Source organism: Cyclopterus lumpus, chromosome 14 (genome assembly GCF_009769545.1).
Source record: "Cyclopterus lumpus isolate fCycLum1 chromosome 14, fCycLum1.pri, whole genome shotgun sequence".
Classification (NCBI taxonomy): Eukaryota; Metazoa; Chordata; class Actinopteri; order Perciformes; family Cyclopteridae; genus Cyclopterus; species Cyclopterus lumpus.
The window spans coordinates 1,929,111-1,944,110 of NC_046979.1; the positions used below are offsets into that span (position 1 = coordinate 1,929,111).

Genomic DNA, 15,000 nt, shown 5'->3' on the forward strand with positions numbered 1-15,000 from the left:
TGTGTGTGTTTATGGCCCTGGGCTCAGCATCTGAACCTGTTCTGTTCTCCGTCTGCCAACAAGAGAAATCCTCACCAGCTGACGAGTCATCTTCCACGTGCACGACGTCAGTGCACGTGGAAGATGACTCGGATGATTTTGTGATTTCATAACAAACACTTAAGTCAAAAGTTCTTAATTAAATGAGAAATACTCCCTTAATGTTCATTTGTAAAGCATTTAATTCACACACAAGTTTATAATACCAAGTGGTTGAATCACGCGGACCATTTATTTATTATTTATTTAATAACAGAAGATATGAAATGACCTTTCATACCGACGCCGTTGTTCGGTTTGAACAAACTCGATCGCGTGACCTTCGCCGACCTCCAGAAGGTCGAAGGAGACGAGGGGAAATCTATTTATTTAGCTTGCACGCAAAGATAAATAAAATAAAGCACATAAAGTAGGTCCGAATACAGTAGACGCACAATTCAGTAAACTCCAGATCTCCTGCTGCTGTTTGTCTCACACGAGACACACACACACACACACACACACACACACACACACACACACACACACACAGCTTGGCAGCGCTGACAGGGACCATGTGCGTCTCGCCTCACTGGAGTGTGGAGGGATCTGTCAGAGTCGTGATGACCTCCAGGGCTCTGGGAACTCCTCGGGACGCGCCTTCATGTTCTGGAGCTTCTGAATAGACTTTATTCATTCTCTCTTTGGGCTTCGTGGTGCTGGAATCTGTATGTTTGTTTTATTCATAGCAAACCAGTTCAGAATATAAACAAAACAAAAGTGATGTTTACTTCTCAAAGATGATCAAAGAACACACGGTTCCTAGGGGCGACTCCTCCGGTTGTATAGAAGTCTGTGCTTCATGTGTTAAAGCTGCGTTCTCTCTCCTGACCACCAGGGGGCGACTCCTCTGGTTGTATAGAAGTCTATGCTTCATGTCTTAAAGCTGCATTCTCTCTCCCGACCACCAGGGGGCAACTCCTCTGGTTGTATAGAAGTCTGTGCTTCATGTGTTAAAGCTGCATTCTCTCTCCCGACCACCAGGGGGCAACTCCTCTGGTTGTATAGAAGTCTATGCTTCATGTGTTAAAGCTGCATTCTCTCTACTGACCACCAGGGGGCAACTCCTCTGGTTGTATAGAAGTCTATGCTTCATGTCTTAAAGCTGCATTCTCTCTCCTGACCACCAGGGGGCGACTCCTTTAACGAATGTTCTTCTTTCTCTCTAACTGCCATAAACATTGAAATGAGAACATTAATGGCTTTCACCTCGTTTCTCGGTATCTTGAGTCCGGACGTGCTAATTTTAAATTAATTTTTTTACTCCGTCCTCGGTGGACGTCAGTTGAAAAAAAATCGTCCCGAAGCGCCAACGCTTTGATTTCCTTTTCGACCGTTTCCACGGAAACGTGTTCCTCTGAACAACAGCCGCTCGTCAAATTAAAGAAAAGAGGAAAAGAGAAAGAGGGACTTTCATCATGGTTTCCATCATCAGAACACATTATGGAGACGGGCTTTCATCTGAGCATTGAATCAAGAGGCTGACGTGTCTGGGATGGGGGGCCGGGGCCAGGGGGGGGGGGGGGGGGGGGGGGGGGGGGTAGAGAGAGGCCTCCTAGACCCTCTTCAAGTTGCCCCTCCTTCTTTCTTAAAGGTGTACGACCCTCTTGTTTCTTATCGAGTTATTCAACCTTCAACGTTTTGCCATATATATATTTTCTCTTCTTATAAGTGGTTGTACTTCATCAAATCATTACCCTCATAATAATGTTTTATTATATTAATGTGCAACAGGCAATCACCCCACTAGACGTAAATACACACAAGTAAATGTACTAATGATAGGAAATACAATATTAAAGATATCATATAAGCGTTTTTCTAATTTATTTCCGAATATGAACAGGAATCAATCTGCTGCGCTACACTCCAGTCCACTAGGTGGCGGTAACGCGTTAATAAGAACCAGTGTAGCATGAACACACGGTGGAATTAGCGAGCTAATTAGCCAGCCGCGAAATTTGCAATTATCAACTCGATGTTTACTCAACACGTTTCTCTCATTTTACTTGACCGGTGTAGCAGGAAAGCATGGTGGACATCTACGGTCAGAAGTCTCTAGAGGAAGAAGGAATGGAGATGGGGGGGGGGGGGGGGGGGGGGGGGGGGGGGGGGGGAGAGTGGACATGAGGAAGGAGGCAAGGGAAGAACCACAGGAAGCACAGGGTGAATGCATGAATGGAGGTGGATGGGGACATCAAGAAGAGCTTCAAAGGGGAGGAAATGTGTACAAATGGCATCGGATGAAACATGAAAGAGAAAAAAAGTCATCGGTTAGGAGGCGAGTGGAGGGGACGAGGAAAAAGGAAGGAGGAGCCACGAAGGGAAGGAGTGTGAGAACCACAGAGGGGAAGTTGGCCTCCTGCCAGCTCGGCACGCTTCCTTAATTAAAACCAGCCGTCACACACACACACACACACACACACACACACACACATGCGTGGACAGACACTCGCAGTTGGAGGAAGTGGAGAAATAATGTGTTTTTTTTTTGTTTTTTTTGCTCAAATGTCACAATTTAAAGCATTTTTTTTAAATTTTTAAATAGAGGACTAATTTTGTTTTGTATTCCTTGATGAGACAAAACAAGGAATCTGAACACGACTCAATGGAATTATAACGTCATTTTTCTTTCAATCAAAGTCATTAATAGTCCTTGATAATGAAAATAGGTTATTAGTCGCAGCGCTGTAGCTTTTATTTCTGTGCGTTTTTAAACGTTTGCAAATATAATTAAAGTGAAAAATACTTGTACCACTTCAAATCGTCTTTGTTAAATTAGTTTAGGATTCTACCCACAATGCTTTGCTTCTGCAAGCGTCTGACTGGTGGCTGTGAGGAGAGAAAAAGGCTGAAAGACTTTGAAGTGTTTTTATCATCACAAAACTCGGGCTTTTATTGTGAAAGGTGAGAGCGGAAAAAGGATTGGATCTGGCCTGCGCTGCCTTTTGTCAAATTTGAAAGGAGTAAGACAGTTTTTAATGCCACAGTGGCGTCTTTTCAATAAATAAAAAAAGGTTCAACTCGATCGGTTGATACTTTTTATTTGCAGTGTGATATTCAGAATGAGTCTTTTCCCTCTGGCCCTCTCCTGCAGGGTCCTCTCCATAATGTTGGTAACAATCTGAGCAGAAACGAGCACTTTTATTGTGCGCGTCGTCGTCGGTGCACATTCGGCCTGCAGCCGTCGCTCCACACTGAATCAAATTGTCCCCGTTTGTCCTTTTTTTTTTACACACGAAGAAGAAGAAAAAAACCCACAAGAAAATAAAGTTCAAAGTGGGAAAATACCTTCGTCGTCCTTTTCGGCAGACGCGACCCTCGTGGCCTCGGCTCGCCGTCAGCTGCTCTCCTGCTCGTCAGAGGACTCGGCAGCCGACTGCAGCGAGGCGGACACAGGACGCCATTGTGCATGAAAAGAAAAGCTGCTAACTGGTATCGCGGTATGCTTCATGTGTTAAAGCTGCATTCTCTCTCCTGACCACCAGGGGGCGACTCCTCTGGTTGTATAGAAGTCTATGCTTCATGTGTTAAAGCTGCATTCTCTCTCCTGACCACCAGGGGGCGACTCCTCTGGTTGTATAGAAGTCTATGCTTCATGTGTTAAAGCTGCATTCTCTCTCCTGACCACCAGGGGGCGACTCCTCTGGTTGTATAGAAGTCTATGCTTCATGTGTTAAAGCTGCATTCTCTCTCCTGACCACCAGGGGGCGACTCCTCTGGTTGTATAGAAGTCTATGCTTCATGTGTTAAATCTGCATTCTCTCTCCTGACCACCAGGGGGCGACTCCTCTGGTTGTATAGAAGTCTATGCTTCATGTGTTAAAGCTGCATTCTCTCTCCTGACCACCAGGGGGCGACTCCTCTGGTTGTATAGAAGTCTATGCTTCATGTGTTAAAGCTGCATTCTCTCTACTGACCACCAGGGGGCGACTCCTCTGGTTGTATAGAAGTCTATGCTTCATGTGTTAAAGCTGCATTCTCTCTCCTGACCACCAGGGGGCGACTCCTCTGGTTGTATAGAAGTCTATGCTTCATGTGTTAAAGCTGCGTTCTCTCTCCTGACCACCAGGGGGCGACTCCTCTGGTTGTATAGAAGTCTATGCTTCATGTGTTAAAGCTGCATTCTCTCTCCTGACCACCAGGGGGTGACTCCTCTGGTTGTATAGAAGTCTATGCTTCATGTGTTAAGCTGCATTCTCTCTGCTGACCACCAGGGGGCGACTCCTCTGGTTGTATAGAAGTCTATGCTTCATGTGTTAAAGCTGCATTCTCTCTCCTGACCACCAGGGGGCGACTCCTCTGGTTGTATAGAAGTCTATGCTTCATGTGTTAAAGCTGCATTCTCTCTCCTGACCACCAGGGGGCGACTCCTCTGGTTGTATAGAAGTCTATGCTTCATGTGTTAAAGCTGCATTCTCTCTCCTGACCACCAGGGGGCGACTCCTCTGGTTGTATAGAAGTCTATGCTTCATGTGTTAAAGCTGCATTCTCTCTGCTGACCTCCAGGGGGCGACTCCTCTGGTTGTATAGAAGTCTATGCTTCATGTGTTAAAGCTGCATTCTCTCTCCTGACCACCAGGGGGCGACTCCTCTGGTTGTATAGAAGTCTACTGGTTTTGTTTTCTGCTTTAACGTCTATTTGTTTCTTGTGTTCACAGCTTCGGTAAGCAGCTGGAGGGCAGACGAGGCTGTGAATGCATCACTTTGGAGCCGTCCGAAATGATTGTGGTGAGTTGAGTCGCTGCCCCCCCCCCCCCCCCCCCCCCCCCCCCCCTTTTTAATCTCACCCAAGCCCCTCCCCTTATTATGCTCCCACATCGCCCGTCCGTCCTTTGATGTTTTACTCGTCTTTATTTGATGTCTATCACATTTCTTTCTTCTCTTGTTCATGCTTTCTCCTTTAGAATTATAATTATAAAAGCAGGAAAAATAATAATATACATATTAAATAGTCACTCAAGTTAAAAATAAATATATATAATTAATAAGCAATAAAAGAAACAGACTTAATACTTAATAAATAAATTAATACATAATATAACAATAAATGAAAACATAAATACCATAATAATATTTATAATAAACCACTTCACATTAATAATATACATATTATTATATGTATATAATTAATAATTGATTATAAATAGATGTGTCCTCCTGAATGACTCGTCGTCGAGGGACCAGACTCCACTGATGTCATCGCGTAGGGAACAAGAAACAGATTAGATTTCTACCTTCAGAGCACTCTCACGTCTCACAGGAAGTTCCCCCGCAGCGCTTTTTAAAATGCAGAATTATTATAAAAAAATTATAAAAGAAGCCGTCGTCTGGGACCGAGGAGCGTTGCGTAACCGCCGTCGTCGGGGGAAACGACGCCGAAACCCTCGACAGGCCGTCGCTCCATTTAAACTGACGCAATGATGGGAAAGATTTTCACTTGAGTGACTTTTTAATCACTAATATTTAGTGACAGTTTTATTTTTTCTTCTTCTTTGCCTTGCGTATTTACAATTACTGCTTAAAAGACATTTTTTTGAGGAAAAGCATATTGTTGTTGGTTGATGTAATCGTGGGCTCCGGGTTCTTCAACCCGGTGGTTGTTACTACTCTCTTTTAGAGGTGTCGGCCAGCCGGCCACCATTTATTTAAGTATGAAGTGGCACTAAATAACCGCGGGAGCCACATCTGAACTGCCGTTGCAGATCAATAAGTGAGATTATGACGAAGCAGCAACCGCGTTATGAGTCAACGGTTTATTTTTTACTGTTGCGTGACGTGCAGAAAGTAGAAGTTTTTTTTTTTCTGGAGTAAATATTACGCTAAATAATGTTTGGGCAACAGTCAGAAGGGCTGAAGATCTTCCAGGTGTGATTGTGCCTTACGGGTTTATTCCTGGGGAGGAGAGGATCCTCTGAATAGAAGGGGGGGGGGGGGGCTGAGGGAGATGCTGGTGGTGGATCAGCTGGTCGGAGCTGGTCGGAGCCTCCGGGACAACAGGAGGTGTTTTCATGTCTGCTCACATGTCTGTTTTCAGGCATTTAGCATTTCTATCTGAGAAGCAGGAAATGAGATTACGGCGAGGCCGTTGTTGTTGTTGTCGTTGTTGTTGTCGTTGTCGTCGTTAATATCCGAGCGCATCCTCGTCTCCGTGCTGCAGCAGGGCCGGGTGGGTTTGTGGGTAGAATACACTGAAGCTACACAGAACCAGAACCACACAGGTGTTCACATACATATTAAAAGTAAGATGAAATATGGATATGAAATATGACAGTAAAAAAATAGGATATATATATTTATAAATATATATATATATATATATATATTTATTTATAAATATATATATATTTGATATTTTTTTGATATTTATATACATATATATATATATTTTATATATGTATATTTATAAATATGTATATATTTATAAATATGTATATTTATAAATATGTATATATTTATAAATATGTATATATATATATATATATATATTTATAAATATGTATATATTTATATATATATTTATAAATATGTATATATTTATAAATATATATTTATAAATATGTATATATTTATAAATATGTATATATTTATAAATATGTTTTTATGTCGAGAGATTCACACGCGGCCGCGTTCATGACCCCTTCAAGGCCAAGGGGGATCTTTTTTTTAAAACCCACCGTAGCACTGGTGATCTTAAACGATGCCTTCAGGCTCCTCGGGGAATAATAACAATAAGCGCCTTCGAGGGAAACTTCCACATGAACCCGTCAGCAGAGTCCGCGTGTCACACCGCATTGCAGCTAATCAGCTAATTAGGGCCATGGGAGTCGTAGAGGGAGGGCAATGTGCAGGCCATCGCCATGACTGTGGTCACGGGGTGGGGGGGCAGGGGGGGTTGAGTCTTCAGTAGGGCGTCGTGGGAATGAAAGGAGGCAAAGTGGTGGGGAAGAGGGCATGGAATGAATAAATCAGAGAGGAATGTAAACTCTCTCTCACACACACACACACACACACACACATTTAAATAGACAAAGGAAACTTGAAACACAAAGGCCAGACGTCTCAATGGCTGCCATTGTCGGCCACTGGAGAGATGTTTATGAGAAGTGGGCGTGACCACGTTGGGTAAGAGAAGTGGGCGTGGTCACGTTGGTTATGAGAAGTGGGCGTGGTCACGTTGGTTATGAGAAGTGGGCGTGGTCACGTTGGTTATGAGAAGTGGGCGTGGTCACGTTGGTTATGAGAAGTGGGCGTGGTCATGTTGGTTATGAGAAGTGGGCGTGGTCACGTTGGGTATGAGAAGTGGGCGTGGCCACGTTGGTTGTGAGAAGTGGGCGTGGCCACGTTGGGTATGAGAAGTGGGCGTGGTCACGTTGGTTATGAGAAGTGGGCGTGGTCACTGTGGGTATGAGAAGTGGGCGTGGCCACGTTGGTTATCAGAAGTGGGCGTGGTCACGTTGGTTCGTGGACCTGTCGTTATGAAGCCTCAAAGTCGCCCGCTTGGATTACGGCCGTCGCCATGTTGTTGTTTTTTGCATCCAATGAACGAAAGTCTGCGGAGGAGTGACGTAGTCGCCCCCTGGTGGTCAGGAGAGAGAATGCAGCTTTAACACATGAAGCATAGACTTCTATACAACCAGAGGAGTCGCCCCCTGGTTGTCAGGAGAAAGAATGCAGCTTTAACACATGAAGCATAGACTTCTATACAACCAGAGGAGTCGCCCCCTGGTGGTCAGGAGAAAGAATGCAGCTTTAACACATGAAGCATAGACTTCTATACAACCAGAGGAGTCGCCCCCTGGTTGTCAGGAGAAAGAATGCAGCTTTAACACATGAAGCATAGACTTCTATACAACCAGAGGAGTCGCCCCCTGGTTGTCAGGAGAAAGAATGCAGCTTTAACACATGAAGTATAGACTTCTATACAACCAGAGGAGTCGCCCCCTGGTGGTCAGGAGAGAGAATGCAGCTTTAACACATGAAGCATAGACTTCTATACAACCAGAGGAGTCGCCCCCTGGTTGTCAGGAGAAAGAATGCAGCTTTAACACATGAAGCATAGACTTCTATACAACCAGAGGAGTCGCCCCCTGGTGGTCAGGAGAGAGAATGCAGCTTTAACACATGAAGCATAGACTTCTATACAACCAGAGGAGTCGCCCCCTGGTGGTCAGGAGAAAGAATGCAGCTTTAACACATGAAGCATAGACTTCTATACAACCAGAGGAGTCGCCCCCTGGTGGTCAGGAGAGAGAATGCAGCTTTAACACATGAAGCATAGACTTCTATACAACCAGAGGAGTCACCCCCTGGTGGTGAGGAGAGAGAATGCAGCTTCAACACATGAAGCATAGACTTCTATACAACCAGAGGAGTCGCCCCCTGGTGATCAGGAGAGAGATGTTTCAAGAGCCTCACCAGTAGCCGGGGAAGAGAGGGATGGAGATCCTTAAAAATAAGTAAAAAGTCTAAACACCAGCAAACAGAAACATAGAGACGGATTTGTTAGAATGTTCAGAATTAGCCGATCAACATTTTTTGGAGCATCTTCGGAGTGACGCACCCAAACCTCCAACTGCATTATGGGGAATGTAGGCGGGTTCTGTAAAAGTGTAAAGCCAATGTTTCTACAGAACGGGGACTTCTTCTTCTTCTTCTTCTTCTTCTTCTTCTGTGAGGATATTTGTGTGTTTTCGGTTTCCTGGAGGAAACTGTGGGCTCAGTGTGTTTCGGAGCATGTGAGTCAGTCAGTCTGCGGCGCGGCGAGCAGCTGAACGCCAGCTCTCCGGAGACGACGATAGAGACGACCTTCGGGACGACCTTCGGGGTCTTTTTTTGGCCTCATTGTTTTAACTTTTAACATCGTTTTTAATTTGCTTTCTTTCTTTTTGTTGCGCTCGCTCGCCTCAGAGGATGTGATGTGTCCCTCAGGGTTCTGAAGCTTTTCTTTTCTTCCTTCAACATTTCGGACACACGCTTCTATTCTTCTTTTGTCCAGAAGCCCCCCCTCCCCCCCCCCCCCCCCCCCCCCTCCTGGTATTTCCTGCTTTTATGCGTTCTAATACCGTCCTCGCGTCCGGATGAGTGCGCTCCGCTGGCACCGGCTCTCGGCGCTCTGGAGGAACTGGATGTTCATCCAGGAGCCGGCAGAAGAGCCGGGGCGCGAGAGAAAGAAAGGGGTTCCCGACCCGGACCCGGACCCAGACCCGGACCCAGACCCAGACCCGGACCCTCGGAACTCGACGACGCTCGAGACCCAAACGGTGGATTACGAGAAGCAGAAATCGGGAATCGGGAACCGGGACTCGGAATTTAAAAACCTGCTGAAACGGAGCCGCTCCGAGCCGCGGCGCTCGGGTCGACCCCCCGGAGGCCGCGGGTTTGAATCCCGTGGGAGCCTTCGTTCTGAGGAGGGTGTGGCCTGTGTGTTGCAGGTGGACAACGGTGGCGAGGGGGACGACGACTTCCTGCTGCACCGGGACGGTTCTCAACGGAGGTCCAGGCGGCGCTTCAGGAGAGTGAACCCCCGGGGGGAGCGAGAAGTCATCACCGACCCTCAACCCGCCGGCTACAGCACGGTAAGAGGCTTCATAACACTCTGCTGCACCGGTACGAGGCTTCATAGCACTCTGATGCACCGGTACGAGGCTTCATAGCACTCTGATGCACCGGTACGAGGCTTCATAGCACTCTGATGCACCGGTACGAGGCTTCATAGCACGCTGATGCACCGGTACGAGGCTTCATAGCACTCTGATGCACCGGTACGAGGCTTCATAGCACTCTGATGCACCGGTACGAGGCTTCATAGCACGCTGATGCACCGGTACGAGGCTTCATAGCACTCTGAAGCACCGGTACGAGGCTTCATAACGCCAGTAAGAGGCTTCATAACACTCTGCTGCACCGGTACGAGGCTTCATAGCACGCTGATGCACCGGTACGAGGCTTCATAGCACGCTGATGCACCGGTTTGAGGCTTCATAACACTCTGCTGCACCGGTACGAGGCTTCATAGCACGCTGATGCACCGGTACGAGGCTTCATAGCACGCTGATGCACCGGTACGAGGCTTCATAGCACTCTGATGCACCGGTACGAGGCTTCATAGCACTCTGATGCACCGGTACGAGGCTTCATAGCACGCTGATGCACCGGTACGAGGCTTCATAGCACTCTGATGCACCGGTACGAGGCTTCATAACGCCAGTAAGAGGCTTCATAACACTCTGCTGCACCGGTACGAGGCTTCATAGCACGCTGATGCACCGGTACGAGGCTTCATAGCACGCTGATGCACCGGTTTGAGGCCTCATAGCACGCTGATGCACCACTACGGTTCGGATGAGGCACAAGATGAACGTGTTCTCTGAGATCGAAGATACGATGAAGAAGATTTGAACATAAAATACTTACATTTAAATGAAAAGGGGAACGCGGTCTCTCTTAAGGCCACTCGGAGGAAGTCTGTGTAAGAAGAGTGTGTGTGTGTGTGTGTGTGTGTGGTTTCCCTTCCTCTGATAGGATCACTGGGGCCTTGTGTCAGTTACAGTTTTGACTAATCACTGGAAGACACACTTTGCTACACACACACACACACTCTCTCTCCTCACACACACACACACACTATCTATCTCTCTCCTCACACACACACACCTTCACTCACAGTCACACACACACACACACACACTATCTATCTCTCTCCTCACACACACACACCTTCACTCACAGTCACACACACGCACACACACACACACACACACGCACACACACACACACACACACACACACACACACACACACTCTCTCTGTGATTGTTTCACCTTTCTTCAGCTTCGCCGAAATCCCACCACGTTATTATTTGTGACCACATTATTTTATTTGTTTTATTATGTAAAGACGCTCTGATGAAACGGTGTGAATGTCAAAGAGAGATAATCATACTAGTCCTATTAGAGAGGCATAAAATGATTTTTAGTGTCTCAGCAACCACGAGAGGTCCCTCGGGGCAAACACACACACACACACACACACACACACACACACACACACACACAGCATGATCCTCCTGGTGGAGATAAGGACTTGTTAAGGGAATGACATGCTCACTTTTCTTTTATTGAATGAGAATTTAGATGAGTAGAAGATGGAAACAAAATCTGGACACACACACACGCACGGACACACACACAGACTCACAGACGCACACACACAGACACACACAGTTTGCGTACAGTCCCATAATGACTGTTTCTTTCACTTCTGTTTTGGTTGTTGTTCTGCCAACAACCAGGTAGACACATGACTACGTGTGTGTGTGTGTGCGTGTGTGTGTGGACTGGTGGACAAACAGAGGAGGGGGTTAAGGTGATTATTAGTATTATTATATTACTACACACACACACACACACACACACACACACACAGGTAACTGTCTTTCTGGCAGTGGATCAGGGGATGTTGTTTAGAGGCCTTATTGAACCGTAATGACATCAGTAATCCATTATCATTGGTCTCTCTCTCTCTCTCTCTCTCTTTCTTTCTTTCTTTCTTTCTTTCTTTCTTTCTTTCTTTCTTTCTTTCTTTCTTTCTTTCTTTCTTTCTTTCTTTCTTTCTTTCTCTCTCTCTCTCTCTCTCTCTCTCTCTCTCTCTCTCTCTCTCTCTCTCTCTCTCTCTCTCTCTCTCTTTCTTTCTTTCTTTCTTTCTTTCTTTCTTTCTTTCTTTCTTTCTTTCTTTCTTTCTTTCTCTCTCTCTCTCTCTCTCTCTCTCTCTCTCTCTCTCTGGAGTGAATGAAAGTTCCTGAAGACAATGAATCTTGAGAACAAAGGAACAATAGAGCCGCTACCTGCAAACCACACCGGACCAGTGGGAGCACTGGGCGTGTTGTTTCTGGTTCTTTAGTGGGAGCACTGGGCGTGTGGTTCTGGTTCTTTAGTGGGAGCACTGGGCGTGTGGTTCTGGTTCTTTAGTGGGAGCACTGGGCGTGTGGTTCTGGTTCTTTAGTGGGAGCACTGGGCGTGTGGTTCTGGTTCTTTAGTGGGAGCACTGGGCGTGTTGTTCTGGTTCTTTAGTGGGAGCACTGGGCGTGTTGTTCTGGTTCTTTAGTGGGAGCACTGGGCGTGTTGTTCTGGTTCTTTAGTGGGAGCACTGGGCGTGTTGTTCTGGTTCTTTAGTGGGAGCACTGGGCGTGTTGTTCTGGTTCTTTAGTGGAGCACTGGGCGTGTGGTTCTGGTTCTTTAGTGGGAGCACTGGGCGTGTGGTTCTGGTTCTTTAGTGGGAGCACTGGGCGTGTTGTTCTGGTTCTTTAGTGGGAGCACTGGGCGTGTGGTTCTGGTTCTTTAGTGGGAGCACTGGGCGTGTGGTTCTGGTTCTTTAGTGGGAGCACTGGGCGTGTGGTTCTGGTTCTTTAGTGGGAGCACTGGGCGTGTGGTTCTGGTTCTTTAGTGGGAGCACTGGGCGTGTGGTTCTGGTTCTTTAGTGGGAGCACTGGGTGTGTTCTGGTTCTTTAGTGGGAGCACTGGGCGTGTTGTTCTGGTTCTTTAGTGGGAGCACTGGGCGTGTTGTTCTGGTTCTTTAGTGGGAGCACTGGGCGTGTTGTTCTGGTTCTTTAGTGGGAGCACTGGGCGTGTTGTTCTGGTTCTTTAGTGGGAGCACTGGGCGTGTGGTTCTGGTTCTTTAGTGGGAGCACTGGGCGTGTGGTTCTGGTTCTTTAGTGGGAGCACTGGGCGTGTTGTTCTGGTTCTTTAGTGGGAGCACTGGGCGTGTGGTTCTGGTTCTTTAGTGGGAGCACTGGGCGTGTGGTTCTGGTTCTTTAGTGGGAGCACTGGGCGTGTTGTTCTGGTTCTTTAGTGGGAGCACTGGGCGTGTGGTTCTGGTTCTTTAGTGGGAGCACTGGGCGTGTTGTTCTGGTTCTTTAGTGGGAGCACTGGGCGTGTGGTTCTGGTTCTTTAGTGGGAGCACTGGGCGTGTGGTTCTGGTTCTTTAGTGGGAGCACTGGGCGTGTTGTTCTGGTTCTTTAGTGGGAGCACTGGGCGAGTTGTTCTGGTTCTTTAGTGGGAGCACTGGGCGTGTTGTTCTGGTTCTTTAGTGGGAGCACTGGGCGTGTTGTTCTGGTTCTTTAGTGGGAGCACTGGGCGTGTTGTTCTGGTTCTTTAGTGGGAGCACTGGGCGTGTGGTTCTGGTTCTTTAGTGGGAGCACTGGGCGTGTTGTTCTGGTTCTTTAGTGGGAGCACTGGGCGTGTTGTTCTGGTTCTTTAGTGGGAGCACTGGGCGTGTTGTTCTGGTTCTTTAGTGGGAGCACTGGGCGTGTTGTTCTGGTTCTTTAGTGGGAGCACTGGGCGTGTGGTTCTGGTTCTTTAGTGGAGCACTGGGCGTGTGGTTCTGGTTCTTTAGTGGGAGCACTGGGCGTGTTGTTCTGGTTCTTTAGTGGGAGCACTGGGCGTGTTGTTCTGGTTCTTTAGTGGGAGCACTGGGCGTGTTGTTCTGGTTCTTTAGTGGGAGCACTGGGCGTGTTGTTCTGGTTCTTTAGTGGGAAGCACTGGGCGTGTTGTTCTGGTTCTTTAGTGGGAGCACTGGGCGTGTGGTTCTGGTTCTTTAGTGGGAGCACTGGGCGTGTGGTTCTGGTTCTTTAGTGGGAGCACTGGGCGTGTTGTTCTGGTTCTTTAGTGGGAGCACTGGGCGTGTTGTTCTGGTTCTTTAGTGGGAGCACTGGGGCGTGTTGTTCTGGTTCTTTAGTGGGAGCACTGGGCGTGTTGTTCTGGTTCTTTAGTGGGAGCACTGGGCGTGTGGTTCTGGTTCTTTAGTGGGAGCACTGGGCGTGTGGTTCTGGTTCTTTAGTGGGAGCACTGGGCGTGTTGTTCTGGTTCTTTAGTGGGAGCACTGGGCGTGTGGTTCTGGTTCTTTAGTGGGAGCACTGGGCGTGTGGTTCTGGTTCTTTAGTGGGAGCACTGGGCGTGTGGTTCTGGTTCTTTAGTGGGAGCACTGGGCGGTGTGGTTCTGGTTCTTTAGTGGGAGCACTGGGCGTGTTGTTCTGGTTCTTTAGTGGGAGCACTGGGCGTGTGGTTCTGGTTCTTTAGTGGGAGCACTGGGCGGTGGTTCTGGTTCTTTAGTGGAGCACTGGGCGTGTTGTTCTGGTTCTTTAGTGGGAGCACTGGGGCGAGTTGTTCTGGTTCTTTAGTGGGAGCACTGGGCGTGTTGTTCTGGTTCTTTAGTGGGAGCACTGGGCGTGTTGTTCTGGTTCTTTAGTGGGAGCACTGGGCGTGTTGTTCTGGTTCTTTAGTGGGAGCACTGGGCGTGTGGTTCTGGTTCTTTAGTGGGAGCACTGGGCGTGATGTTCTCGGTTCTTTAGTGGGAGCACTGGGCGTGTTGTTCTGGTTCTTTAGTGGGAGCACTGGGCGTGTTGTTCTGGTTCTTTAGTGGGAGCACTGGGCGTGTGGTTCTGGTTCTTTAGTGGGAGCACTGGGCGTGTGGTTCTGGTTCTTTAGTGGGAGCACTGGGCGTGTGGTTCTGGTTCTTTAGTGGGAGCACTGGGCGTGTTGTTCTGGTTCTTTAGTGGGAGCACTGGGCGTGTTGTTCTGTTCTTTAGTGGGAGCACTGGGCGTGTTGTTCTGGTTCTTTAGTGGGAGCACTGGGCGTGTGGTTCTGGTTCTTTAGTGGGAGCACTGGGCGTGTTGTTCTGGTTCTTTAGTGGGAGCACTGGGCGTGTGGTTCTGGTTCTTTAGTGGGAGCACTGGGCGTGTGGTTCTGGTTCTTTAGTGGGAGCACTGGGCGTGTTGTTCTGGTTCTTTAGTGGGGAGCACTGGGCGTGTTGTTCTGGTTCTTTAGTGGGAGCACTGGGCGTGTTGTTCTGGTTCTTTAGTGGGAGCACTGGGCGTGTTGTTCTGGTTCTTTAGTGGGAGCACTGGGCGTGTTGTTCTGGTTCTT

The 15,000-nt window shown here is 47.7% G+C and overlaps 1 protein-coding gene and 1 long non-coding RNA gene across 4 annotated transcripts in view; one reads left to right on the forward strand and one right to left on the reverse strand.

The window, feature by feature from the left end:
- rapgef6 (Rap guanine nucleotide exchange factor (GEF) 6) overlaps positions 1-15,000 on the forward strand; it is a 113,251-nt gene that overhangs the window by 37,610 nt on the left and 60,641 nt on the right. For all 3 annotated transcript variants that reach the window (XR_004611027.1, XR_004611028.1, XM_034549748.1), the window contains exons 5-6: positions 4,740-4,809; positions 9,513-9,656. Coding sequence is in view for 1 of the 3 variants with exons in the window: in XM_034549748.1 (XP_034405639.1) it covers positions 4,740-4,809; positions 9,513-9,656 (214 nt within the window). In the remaining 2 variants the exon portion in view is untranslated. The remainder of the gene's footprint in view (positions 1-4,739; positions 4,810-9,512; positions 9,657-15,000) is intronic.
- LOC117742417 lies at positions 5,231-10,713 on the reverse strand. Its single transcript, XR_004611029.1, has 3 exons — positions 10,495-10,713; positions 6,756-7,657; positions 5,231-6,275 (listed from the first exon to the last, which is right to left on the reverse strand). It is a non-coding gene; the product is annotated as an uncharacterized LOC117742417 (long non-coding RNA).